The following is a 14,140-nucleotide window of genomic DNA, read 5'->3' as shown; positions in this document are numbered from 1 at the left end:
GCTTTAGAGATTTTCAAAGAGGTAAAGGACTGTGGTCTCAGACCCAGGTAAAATAATGCCTATGATTTAAGTGTCTTACCTTTTAACCACACAATTTGAGAACTCTTCTGAAGAAAACAATGAGTACCACTAAATCAAGGTCACATTTACTAGTCCTCATTCAAACTGTGTTTGACAGGTTCATTCAGCAATTCAGGTGTTCACATGAAGGTTAACTGCCAGAGTGAGCAGTGTCTTGCCCTAAATAATCTACAAAGCCTAAATGAATGAACAAATATCTTGAGATACATGCCTGACAGGTGGTTTATATTGCATTTCCACTGTCTTCCCGTGAGGGACTGATTTTGGAAACAAAACAGTGCAGCCTCCCTTGCCATTTTAGGACAACAGAACCTTTGGGATAACAATTTCAGATCTTTGGCAGTACCTGCAATGAATTGTTGTAACAACTTCCTTTCCAGTTCCTTAGGTCATCATGCTTTGTGATCACAAATGCTAATAAATTTTGAATGGCATTGCTGTTCTCATGTCTCTGTAGAAGTGAACTTATCATAAAGCAGTTTTGCTACATGCTGAGTTTGATAAAGGAAGAAAGACACTGATGTTCGAGGCTGTATAGCACATTACTCAGCACATGGCATAGAAATAATTTCCAAGGAATAAGCCCAGAAATGTAAAAAAGTGCATTCAAGATTTTTGACACTGCTTTTTAGTGTCTTAGAAGTTTAGACGCAGAGTTAGCATTGTCAGGGCTAGTGCCAACTTTTCCTAGTAGAGTTCATAGTGTATATGTTTGTTGTATACAGCAATACAAATTACCGATCCAAATTTTGACATGTTGTCAGTTTCCATGAAGGATCTTCTGACTTTTTACAGGCCATTGAAAAGTTTGCTGTCACAGTTAAAGAAATGGCTCAGATGTTGCAATCCTTTGGGATAGAACTGGCTGAAACAGACCTACCAAATGATATTCCTTCAATAGAAGAGATTCTGGCAGTTCGTGCTGAAAGGTATCATTTGTTGAAGGTATGTCTGATTAGAAATGGAAAACATGAATTTTCCTGATCATTCCCAGTCCTCAATCTTTTTTTGTGTTATTAGGAATTGAACCCAGGCCCTCCTGAATGCTAGGCAAATATTCTGTCACTAAGCTTTGGTTGTTTGTGAAGTAGGTTGTCATTGTGTATCCCAGGATGAGCTAGAAGTCACTCAGTAGCCCAGGATGACCTCAAACTTAGAAAACATTTTCCTCAACCTCCTGAGTTCTGGGAGTACAGATGTATACTCCACACCCTGCCACATGGTATTTATTGTTCCAGAAATGTATTTAATATATTCATTTTACATTGATTTTCACATAGGGAAGATGGAAGATATATAGAAAAAAAATATATATTTTAATTTCTACCTTATGTATATGGATGTTTTGCTTGTATGAATGTCTGAGCCTCACATGTGTGCCTGGTGCCTTCAGAGACCAGAAGAGAGCATCAGACCCTTGTAACTGGAGTTATAGGTGATTATTAGCTCCCATGTGGTGCTGGGTACTGAACCTGGGTCCTCTGCAAGAGAAGCAAGTACTCTTAACTGTTGAGGCAACTCTTCAGTCATCTGGAGAACTAATTTTGTTTTGTCTGTGGTAGGAGAGAAAGAATTCTGACAATGTAGAGGTACTTTCCTCAAAATGTTGGAGGAAAATTTGAACAAGGAAAATCAGGCATCTGAGTATTATTTATCTCCCTCACCCATAATATGTATGTTGGGTGCCCTGACATTTTTGAGTTCTGTATAGGGTGATCTATTTCAATTAAAATCTAGAAGTAAATCCCTGCATTCAGTAAGGTGATGACTGTGATGATGATGCCTGATTATTGTTGTGATTGTTGTTTAAGACAGGGTTTCTTGTAGCCAAGGATGATTTTAAGTTCACGATTGTGGCTGTCCTTGAACTCATGATTCTCATGCTTTCACTAGTTACAAGCTTGTGCCACCCCCATGTCTTAGCTTGGTACTGGACTTGTGATCCACTGTGTAGGTGATAGAAATTGAATCCAGGTCGTGTGAAAGAGCAGATATTGCTCTTAACCACTGAGGCATCTTTCCGGCTGCCTTATTATTATTATTATTATTATTATTAAACAGAGTCTCCAAGTAGGTTCTGCTGACTGAACAATGAGCTTCAGGGATCTGCTTATATTTACTTTCCTGGCACAGCTATGATAAATGTAGACCATCATACCTGGCTTTTAAAAAATGTTTGTTTTTTGGATATCAAACTCAGGTCTTCATGCTTTAGAGTTAAACACTTTTTTAAAACTAACTCAACCATCTCCCTAGCCATAGGGCCTCCATTTACAGATTCTTTGATCCTGAAATACTGTGAAAACAAAGACCATGCTAGAATTGCTTCAGTATCCTATGACATACATCCTCTATAGCTGCATAGCTGTTCTCTTCAAGTCATTCATGTTCAATTACTAACTGACTGACACATCCTGCTGTATCTTTATATAGAATGACTTAACAGCTGTAACCAAAGAAGGAAAAGTTCTGCTCACAAACCTGCAAGTGCCTAACACTGAAGAAAATGTCAGTTCAAGTCTTGACTGCCCTCAGCAAATAAGTGGTGACTGGCAAACTATTAATAAGTAAGCATTCCCATCTTTTAAAAGTAACTTATATTTTCAAATTAGGAATTTTACATTGTTTGTTGCTATTAGGTATGAAAGAATTTCTGGACTCCTGGAAGTCTGGGAACTTCTTTTCTGCCTTGGTCTTGCAGATATTAGTTTGCTTGCAGAATTAAGTTAAGTTCCCCAGACACTGATTTTTCTTTGCTTGAGCCAAGTGTCATAGTGTCATGACTGTTTTTGCCTATAATTCCCTTTTTCTTTGAGACTGGGTCTCACTATGTAGCTCTGACTGACCTGGAACTCCATATAAATTGACCTAGGCTTAAATTTATAGAGATTTGATTTTTTTTTTTCATCCTTGGTACTAGGTTAAAGGCGTGTCCCACCACATCTGGCCTTTGCCTATAACTTTTTTTGTTCTTTCTTGTTTTTATGGAGGAAACATTTATTTTGGCTTGCAGTTTCAGAGATTTCAGTCTTTATTCACTTGACCCTGTCAGTTTGGGTCCATGGCAGGACAGTATATCATGTTGGTTGGGAGTGGTTAAATTCTAAACAAACAGCCTGGATTTAGCTGCATACCTTCCTCCAAGTGGTTATTTTTAAGGAATTCTTTGGCTTGTGTTTGTCAAGGTTGCTGGTTCAAGTGCATGATATGGAAACTGCGTTTGATGGATTTTGGGAAAAACACCAACTAAAAATGGAGCAGTACCTACAATTGTGGAAGTTTGAGCAAGAATTTCAAGAGGTGAGTTAAAACAGATCTTTCCGTGTGATGGAAGACCTTATTTGTGAGCATTAGAAGGACAGTCTTGCAAGATGACAGTTTTTATGTTGGGGAGAATAAAGGAGACAAGTTCTTTGACTTGGAACAAACAAAATCTCTGCTAACATTAAAGCCTTCACTTCTTCCATGACAAAGCACTGACATGTCATCGAGTATGACAAGGCCGGAGTCTGTCTTTCTTTATCTTCATTCATTTTGGTTCTTTAAACTTATTTTCAATACAAAGTGCTTTCAGGCTATAAGATAGTTTTTTAAGGAAACAATACCAGTGATCTTTAGAAAGCACATATCATAGTTATAGCCATTTTCTGCTAAACACTTTATTTTTTTCTCATAGTAAAAACATTGTGTTACAGAATCACAGTTCAGTTATCAAAATCACTACATTCAATGACAATAAAATACCTTTATGTTACCTGCCATTATTATTCTAATTCTTGGGTTAACAGTCAGTTAACCCAATAATGTCATATATATGTGACATATCTATCTATCTATCTATCTATCTATCTATCTATCTATCTATCTATCTATCTGTCTGTCTGTCTGTCTGTCTGTCTGTCTGTCTGTCTGTCTGTCTATGTATACCATGAATGTGTGCATGTGTAGTTTTGTGTAGATATATGAATTTGAGGAAACCAGAGATCATAAAAAAACATCTATTTTTGTTTTTGAAATAGGGTTTCTCATTGGCTGGCTGATCAGAGAGCCTTATGTATCTTCCTGTGTCTACCTCTGCTACAGTGGGATTACAGGCACATACCACTATCCTAGACTTTTAAAAATGTGGGTTCTAAGTATTAAATTTAGGCTGTCATATCTGTATGGCAAATACTTTTACTGACAGAGTTATTGCCACAGTTCTCATTGTTATTCTTTTTTTTAAATGATTTTGTTTTAAAAGACTTAATTAATTAATTAATTAAGTGTGTGTGTGTGTGTGTGTATGTGTGTGTGTGTGTGTCTACATTAATTTATCTATAGCGCATTTGTGTGTGTGCCTGTGGAGACCAAAAGTCGTTGGATCCCCTGGAACTATAGTCATAGGTAGTAATGAGTAAGAACCTGATATGGGTGCTATAAACCAAACCCAGGTCTTCTGCAAGAACAGTAAGCATTCTTACTTTTTAACTATCTCTCTAGCCCTGTAAAGGATAAAAAGAGAGATTTATTGTTTGTTTGTTTGTTTTGAGACAAATAACCTCTCACTATGTAGCCTTGGCGGGACTTGAACTTACTATATATACACCAGGCTGGACTGGAACTCATATCACTCTACCTCTGTCTCCTGAGTGCTGGCATTAAAAGTGTGAATTACCACACCAGATTTATTTTTATTATTTTAAAATTATGTGGATGTGTGCATGTATGTCCATCAGTTCAGGTGCCCATGAGGTCGTTGTTAACCTCTGAGTCATCTCACCAGTCTCTGTCTTTAGATGCTATTCTTAACTACTTTGATGTTTCAAACTGGCTACTCTGTTTTTGTGATATTTGTCAAGATTTGAAAAAAATAACCTCCTTCCTTTCTTGCATGAACACTTAATTCAAGCTCATCTTTTCTTTTTTCTGGCTTAGCCTTGGAAGCAGGCATTTTTCTGAGGAACCTTGGTTTCTTTTTATGGGAAATGGTATCAAAGATGAAGTATGTGGGTACAAGGTGTGATCATCGCTATTGGAGGTTTTGTGCCAGTTACTACATAGCTGGGAAAACATACACACATATGCACATATACATATGCATGTACACATATTTATGCAAGTATGCCTGCTTATATATGACTTCACATGTACACAATGATCTTAATAAATCATATGTGCACGGATATCTATAAATCTTCATTTTAACAGATTATGTTTATTTTTTTGAACAAAATAGCTGAACATATTTTGTTTATGTGTTATTTTCTCATATTGACATTCTTATTTAATGGCATTTTTATGTAATGTGATCATTACTAAAGGTGACTCTTTAAAAATTCACATGAGCAGCTGAGAGTGGCCATTGTCACAGTAAATTCTACCAGAGTGGACGCAGGACTAGCCACAGGATTATCAACATGGATTGCTGCAGCCATGAATCATCTGAAGGAATGGGCGGGCATGGGAGTGTTAACAGGCCTTCTGGTGTTGGTCTCCTTGGTTTGCCTGTGGTATATATGCAAGATTAGAGTCTCACAACAGTGTGATGCAGCCATGATCATTCAGGCCTTTACAGCCATTGAAGCAGGACATTCTCCCCAAGCATGGTTGGATACCATAAAAAGCTAAAATGATACGCTCAGGATGCGAGGCTAAGCACTGCACTCAGGGTCAGCCGCTTTGGACCCAGAGAAGAGCATGTCTGATTGCATGCGGGTTGATGCCCCAGGTCCCGCCTCTGAGAAAAAGGTTATCGGATGGGTCTGATGCTCTTTGGGTGGATGACACCTAAATGAACATCTGTACAAAGTCCCAATTTATTTCTAATATCAGAGATCAGACCTCTACTCTTGCCTGATGCGTCTAAAACAAAAAGGGGGAACTGTAGAGAGCTGCGGAATGCTATGCCTTAAAGATGGAGCTGGTTTCCGCCTTCCACCTTCCCGATGGTGAGTGCTCTCTGTCACGAACAACTCCACATTTGGCTAAGGCCGAGGATCTGGCTTGCTTCCATGTATGTGGACCTATCTGCATTGCCCCCGTGGCACGCCTGGGTTGGCTACCCAGAGGCTATTTAAGCTGTGGGCTGGCTTTCCCCGGGGTCCGAGGATTGTTCAATGTTCCTGAATAAATTGCATTGAAAAAAAAATTCACATGTTTTAAACCTTTATTTCTTCTAGATTATGACTCAATTTGAAATTTTATTAGATCAACAAAGAGAACTGGGTGATGTAACAGGGAACTTAGCTCAAGTAAAACAGCAACTTAAAAAAATAGAGATCTTGGATGAAAAATCTCAGGTAAGAAAACATTTAAAAAATTTTTATTTTATTTTTATTAATTACAGTTTATTTACTTTGTATCCCGGTACAGCCACCTCCCATAAGAAAACATTTTAATGTTTGCTGTATTTATGTTTCACTAGGACCTGGTATAAATGCTTATTTTACTTAACCTCTCATAACTATATAATCGACAGAGTATTAGCTTAAAATTCATTTTATGATGGCGTTGCAGGTACATTATGTAGTTATAGGAAATCATTAAAGTTATAGGCATCTGTTAGAAGGCCATCTGTAGGAACAAGACTGTAAATTGTTTTGGAGATGGTAGAAAAAATGTATATTGAGAATGATACCCATTTAAATTTGTCTTTCTGATGAACAACCAACAATATTTTAGTGTGTTTTTTAATGCAGGTTTGGTTTTGTATTTTCTGTAGTAACACTATCTGAAAGCCATGCAGTTTTCTTAGGTAAATTTACCTAACTTACTTTGGGCTACATACTGCACAAGGACTTTTTTTTAACAGTAGGAAGCCAATTCTAACGACAAACAATATGTGACCAAATTCCTACTGGTATGTATTAAGGATGTGTCTTTGGATACATAATTTAATCTTCTTATGTCTCCATTCTTCACCTGAATAATGAAGTATACCAAAAGCACTCAGGTAACTGGAATTGAAATTGAAATATATTAACTTTCATTTGGCTGGTGTTTGTACTGAGTGCTGTGTATGTTTCTGTTTTATGTCTGTGAATACTAGAAGGCAGTCTTTATAGCCTGAGTAAAATGAGGTAGTTGACTTTTGTTTTATAGTTACAAATTTGCCAGTTTCTGATGGTTGATGTCTCTGCTATAACTAATCATTATCCCTGTAAGGTTTGTGTGTGTGTGTGTGTGTGTGTGTGTGTTTTCTTTTGTTGAATGCAGAAAATGACATGAAATCAATCATGATTTGTGGCCATATATTTCACCTGTTAAATGTGTTTTTTAATGATCCTTTCACCTCTCCCACCCCACCCATGTTGTCTGAGAAGAGATCATACAGTCATGATTGTTTCTCTTCTTTCAAATCAGGAACTGTTAGTGAAAGCCCGGCTTGTGATACTACATGGCCACAAGCTTGCATCGAATCACCACTATGCACTTGATTTAATCTGTCAGAGGTGCAATGAGCTACGCTACCTTTCTGATGTTTTAGTTAATGAGATCAGAGCAAAGTGGATGCAGCTCAGCAGGACTTTCAAAATGCACAAACTCCTACAGCAGGTAATATGATGAAAAAAAATGACCCATTTCTGAAAAGGATCATAATTCTTTTTCTTCTTGGGTTCTCTAATCTTCACTTTTTGACCATATGTCTTACGGTACCCCTTTCATCTTCTCACATACATGCTTTATAGTACATCTTTCCTCTTCTTAGAGGTCAAGGGGTCAGTGTCTATAGCTTTGATTTAAATTTGTAAAAGGTCTTAAAGACTGAACCTGATTGTGGTTTCCCAGTCTGTCTTCCTATGCAACTATCTATGGTAGATTCAGTATAGTACCATTTGCCCTGTTTTCAAAGTGGAGACCATGGTGGTGATGGAAGTCTATCTCTGAAACCTGGTGATGTTTTGCAGTCAGAGCACTTCAAAGCCTAGGGGACATTTTGCAGAAGATTGAAATTCCTTCCACATTTTATAAAGTTTGGTACTAAACATTAACGGGTGACTAAAAAATATTCTGCCATTCCTGTGGTTAAGATCTATTTTATGATGAAGCAGTGAATGGAAACGCCACCCTACAGATCTGTTCACAGCAGAGGAATATAAACGGGAGTGTCACTCATCAATATCACATCTGAATATAATCATGCTAATTTGCACCTCTCTTTTTCTGGTTCAAAAAACCCCACCTTTGTTCTTGCCCTTGACAATTATTAAGCATTGATATATTTTGTTAGGAGTTTCATATTTCAGTCATTGATTTGTAGAAAATAACATGCAAGTAAACTGTTAGTGTTGAGAAAATGGCCAGACTCCTGCTGCAGAAAAAAATTACTTATTATGAAGTAAATGCAGTGCTTCCCAACCTTGGCTGTGTATCACCAATTACCTGTGGAGAGCTTTAATGGTATAAATGTCTGGCTGGCAGCCCAGCACTACTAAATCAGAATTTCTGGGGGCACCACCAGATGCCATTTATTAATAGCTCTGAAAGCATTTTTTCATTTTCTTTCTTTCTTTCTTTCTTTCTTTCTTTCTTTCTTTCTTTCTTTCTTTCTTTCTTTCTTTCTTTCTCTCTCTCTCTCTTTCTTTCTTTCTCTCTCTCTCTTTCTTTCTTATAGAGACAGAATCTCTTTACATAGCTCTAGCTGAATAGAAACTTACTATGTGGACCAAGCTGGCTTCAAACTCACAGAGATTCACCTGCACCTGCCTCCTGAGTACTGGTTTTAAAATTGTGTGCCCCTATAGCTAGCCTCTGAAAATAATTCTGATTGACAGAAGTGAGACATCTCCAACCCACAAGATCATTCAGTGGTAAGGGCACTTGCTGATGAGCTTTATTAGCAGAATTTAATCCAAAAGGGCCATGTGCTGGCAGGAGGGAATTGAAAGTTGTCCTCTGACTCCCACTTGTGTGCTATGTCACAGATATGCTTTGCACACCCACCCATATCCCTCTCCCCTTCACTAAGATGTGATAATAAAACAAAAACTGGACACAGCTCTTTTAATGGTAAACCTATGTTCCCTTTATCCATCCTCATGTTTGCTGCTTTGATTTCTGTGATTTTCCTCATCAGGCACGTCAGTGCTGTGATCAAGGGGAATGCCTCCTGGCTAATCAGGGAGCAGATAAGTTTCAGACTAAAGAAGAAGCTCAGAAAGCCCTTCATGATGTAGAGAATTTTCTTCAAATGGCTGTGCCTTTCATCAGTTATGATATTGAAAATCTGCAATATGAATTTGATGTGCTCTTATCTCCTGAACTCAAGGTGAGAAACATTTTATTCAAAGACATACAAGCAAAGTAATTACAATGGTGTAAGAGTTTTACTATACCACAGCCAACTTTATATTAGTGTGTATATACATAGTCATTTTGAGGACTGGACTGTGGGATGATAGTGTCACTGTCATGTATTAGAGAATCCAAAGGCTATCTAAGGATGACTTTCATTGTGAGCTTTGAGTCTATTAATGTTATTTATTAATATTAAGTTTGTTTGAGACTGATTTTCACTATAGCCTTGGTTTTTCTGAAACTCCTCATAAAGACTATGCTGGCCTCCTGCTACTGCATTCAACCCAACTCTGTTATTTTTAAGTGCTTTAAATGTGCTATGAGCTTTCACATATATTTTGTTCTTCATCCTCAGAGAAGGGCACCTAAGTGGAGTGGCGTGTTATGATCATTTTTATGATTGACACATCCTGACCTCAGGTTCTTTACATTGGGACTTTGGTTTTACATTTACACAAAAAGAATACACTAATATGTTGTTTCTTTCCTAAATTTGCTCTGGTTGTATTTTACATTCAAAATAAGTTGTTTCTATGATTGTGCTATGTGTTTGTATGTGAATTTGTACATTTGCGTATGAGCACATGACAAACAGGGGTCCTATCTTTCTTTATTTCTCTCTACCTTATTTTGAGACAAGGTCTCTCATTGAACCTAGCATTTGCTGGTTTAGCTGGAGTGGCAAGCCAGCAAACCCTGGGGATTATGCATGCACATTCCTGTGCCCCACTTTGTATGTGGGTTCTTGGGATTCAAAGTCAGGCCCTCATACTTGTATAGAAAGCCTTCTCTCTGGTCTACAAAAGCAGTTAAAAATTATCCTACCACCATATATTCTAAAGATTTATCACCTTGATACATATCAATACGTTTGTGTGGGTATGTACATGTGTGCATACAAGTGAGAGCCAAAGTTTGCCTTTAAGTATCTATCTTAGTCACTCTCCTTACTGTTAGACAGAGTCTCCAGGAATTTGGAGCTCTCATTGATTCAGTTAGACTGGCTGGTCAATGAGCTCCAAAGATCCTCCTGTCTCTGCAACCCCAGCACTGAGCTTACAGATGTTCCTGTTGTGTCTGAATTTTATATGGCTGCTGGGGATCTGAACTTAGGTTTTCATGATTATGTAGCACGTACTTTAGTGACTGAGCCATTTCCTCAGTCCTGAAATTATTTTTTAACTACATCTAAGGAATGTAATAGTTATTATGACTCACTTCAGGTAATAACTCACATAAAATTTTTAAGATCAGTCTGGCTATGTAGCCCTGACTGACCTGGAATTAGGTATGTAGACTAGGCTGGCCTTGCACTCACAGAGATTTACTCTCATCTGCCCCCTAAGTGCTGAGATTATGGATGTAGTCTAGGCACAGCAGCTCATATGATTTTCTATTTTATTTTATGTATATGCGTGTGTGTATATGTGTGTACTATGTACAATGTCTAGTGCCTATGGAGGCCAGAAAAAGGTTTTGGCTAACCTAGAAACTAGAATTAAAGATGGTTCTGAGTGACCATGTGGGTGCTTGGAATTGAATCCAGGTCCTCTGCAAGAACAGTCAGTGTTCTTAATTGCTGATCCATCTCTCCAACCCTAGCTCATAGAATTCTAATTTAAATCATAGGCTCAAATGCAGAATGTACAACTCAAGCTTGAAAATATTCGAAGTATATTTGAGAACCAACAGGCAGGTTCTAAGAACCTGAAAGATAGTCCTGAGAGGCCAGTTCAGTGTGTGATTCCTGCACCTGAAAATTTGATGAGACCAAGAGCAATGTTCTTTTCACCTAAACATGGTAAAGTAGTTTTCTGTTTCTTTTTTGTCTTCCCATTGTTTCCTTTGATGCACATGATATATCTACTAAATTCTTCTAAAAACTTTTAGCCTCTTTGTTTATGTTTAAATATGTTGTACAAGGTAGAAGTCAGAATAAGATTCCTTTATGTTCATAAACCACAGTAAGAGCTCTGAATACTGTCAGCTTGAGAAAAGAGTGTGATGATTTTATTAGCTTTAGACTTTTACGTTTTCTACAAAAAGACATGAAAGTCATATGTACATTCATGTAACTACAAATATATATTGTTATTGTTATTCCAGTAAGCAATTATTTGGTTGTTATGTAATGCTTGTTTTCAAGTGTCTTCTTATATAATAGGATGGATTGTTTTTTAAATAGATGCTGGTAAATGCTAATTTTGTTAGTAATTTCTTGTTACAGGTTCCATTTTCTTGTTTTAATCTTTAAACTATTTAATTGTGTAACATCCCATTTCTTTCTAAGTTCTATAAAATATTATTCTTGTAATGGTGTTGAACCTGAAACTCTGAAAATAAGAATTATTCTTACAAGGGTTTCCTGGAGCTAATTCTGGAGCTCTTGGAGAGAGAGCAGTTTGCTCTTTTGTACAAGTTAGTTTAGTGAGTAAACACATGATTAAATTCAGTCTCTTTGAGTTAAATTGCATTAGTCACTTTACTAGTGCAGGAAACTACTTTTGAAATGCAAAGAAGGCTTGAGGCAGAGGTAACGAATAAGTACAACTCATCTCCATCATGGATCAAGTTACAAATGCGTTGGAAGTTACATGGTTAGTAATTCCAAAGTGCACGCATACTTAAAATAAGACTGTGTGAGCAATGATTTATTTTTTTATTGTTTATTATTAGTTACATTTTATTAACTCTGTATCCCAGCTGTATCCCACAACCTTATTCCCTCCCAATCCCACCTTCCCTCCCTCATCTCCTCCCTGCCCCTTTCCAAGTCCACGGATTGGGGAGGACCTCCTCCCCTTTTGTCTGGCCCTGTTTTATCAGTTATCTTCAGGGCTGGCTGCAAAGTCTTCCTCTGTGGCCTAGCAGGACTGCTCCTCCCTTGGGAGGTGGGGAGGTCAAAGAGCCTGCCATTGAGTTCCTGTCAGAGTTAGTCCCTGTTCCCCTTACTATGGGAAACCAATTGGTTATTGAGCTACCACGAGCTTCGTAAAAGTTCTAGGTTTTGTCCATACATGGTCCTTGGTTGGAGAAACAGTTTCAGAAAAATAAAAAACAACCCTGTGCCCAGATATATTTGGTCCTTGTGAGGCTCCTATCCTGCAATGATTTAAATGAATAATGTTGACTATGCTAAAAAATATACTAAAGATATTGGAAATATCAAAGATACTGAAAAAAGTAATAAGAACAACAATAATAAGAATAACAAAATGAACTGATTGAACCCAACAGTTGATATTTCTGAGCACAAAGCAGGCACCAGTTAGATTTCTGGATACTTTAGCTGTGCGATCTTAGGCAGTTACTCATTGATGGCTTCAGTTTCCTTGTTTGTAAAGTAGGGACAAATATCTTCTGGCTTAGAAAGCAATTATAAAGAGAAACTCAAATAGAATTGCAGAAAGTAAGAATTACTCAATAAATTGGACTATCACTTCTGTCTGATTAAATCTCCTTTTTTAATAGACCCCAAAAGCTCAAGTCTTCCTGAAGCAGAGAACTTTGGTTTGTGACCACATCATCCAAGACCCATTCATGTCATTAGTCTTTCAAAGAAAATTTTGTTTTGTATTATTTCATTTCTTTTTCTTTCTCGTATTCTTATTTAATGGCATTACACTTTCTTTCTGCAGTGGGAATTGGATATTCTTTCTTTCAAGCATGTAAACTTTTTTCAAAAGGTACCCATCTTTATTATATTACTTATCATGAATACACTTTATGAGTTTGTACACATGAAAAACTAGTTTGTCATCTAAAAACAGCAGCAGTTCATTCATGGATTCAACCCGTAAATAACTATTTTTTTCATACTAATCATCCATAGTTCTCTCTCAACATTGAACTTACCTTAAAAAAAGACTGTGTAGAGAATAGAGTATGTTTCTAAAGTCATTTTTCTTTCACAAAATAACACTTAACAAAAAGAATGAAGCAGAGGCAGGACAGATGTCTCAGTGGTTAAGAACATTTCATGCTTTTTTAGTGGACACCATTTCACTTTGCAGCATCCACATGGTAGCTCACCACCACCTGTAACTCTAGTATCAGGGGATCTAATGCCCTCTTCTGGCATCTATATACCCACCTGTCTACTCACATCCACATAAACATAATTCAAAATAAACAATATGTCTTAAAAATAATTAGTAAAATTAATGTGAATCAGGCTTTTTTTTTCACTTTTAAAGACTCCCACATCTCATAATAAAAATGTGTGTTTGGAATCGCTTGAATTTGCTTTAACTTAAGAGTATCTAGTGTATTCATGAAGAAGAAGGTACCTTAATGAATAAATGGCTGGGATGGATATATGATTTTCTCCACTATCCATTATGCTTTGTAAATGAAACCAGATCACTATTTAAGCTACAAAACTTCTGCATATTACCCTATGGATCTGTGGTTAACACAGTTTTTTAATATATGCCAGACAAGATTTCAAAACTTGAAATTGGTGAACCAAGTATTTGACCAAATCAAAGTGTGTGATAATTTTTCATCAAAATGAGTCAAATTAGTTTTTTATTCTGTTTTTCCTTGTTCAGTTCTTTTTTTTTTGTCATTAATTTGAATTTTCCACCTAGCACAGTGCCTGGCAACTAGCACGATGTGATAGTATGTTTGATGAATTCATGTTGAGTATGAAGGGAAGTTTTGGAAGGGCAGTGCCAGTAAAAATAAAGTGTAAAGATATGGTTGGGCTCCAGAAGTTCTATTTCTAATCTAGATCTGTCTCCTAAGCTTCAGACTTGTATTTACTACATGAAAATTT

General features: G+C 37.0%; 1 protein-coding gene across 3 annotated transcripts in view; it reads left to right on the top strand.

Moving 5' to 3' along the window:
* The window catches only part of Mcf2 (MCF.2 cell line derived transforming sequence), an 81,113-nt gene that overhangs the window by 21,601 nt on the left and 45,372 nt on the right, over positions 1-14,140 (top strand). For all 3 annotated transcript variants that reach the window (XM_060374491.1, XM_060374489.1, XM_060374490.1), the window contains 7 exons: positions 877-1,026; positions 2,515-2,648; positions 3,267-3,381; positions 6,243-6,362; positions 7,426-7,617; positions 9,140-9,331; positions 10,990-11,161. In XM_060374491.1, coding sequence (XP_060230474.1) covers positions 877-1,026; positions 2,515-2,648; positions 3,267-3,381; positions 6,243-6,362; positions 7,426-7,617; positions 9,140-9,331; positions 10,990-11,161 — 1,075 coding nt within the window. The remainder of the gene's footprint in view (positions 1-876; positions 1,027-2,514; positions 2,649-3,266; positions 3,382-6,242; positions 6,363-7,425; positions 7,618-9,139; positions 9,332-10,989; positions 11,162-14,140) is intronic.

Source organism: Meriones unguiculatus, chromosome X (genome assembly GCF_030254825.1).
Source record: "Meriones unguiculatus strain TT.TT164.6M chromosome X, Bangor_MerUng_6.1, whole genome shotgun sequence".
Taxonomy (NCBI): Eukaryota; Metazoa; Chordata; class Mammalia; order Rodentia; family Muridae; genus Meriones; species Meriones unguiculatus.
This window is presented reverse-complemented; position numbering and strand designations above follow the sequence as displayed.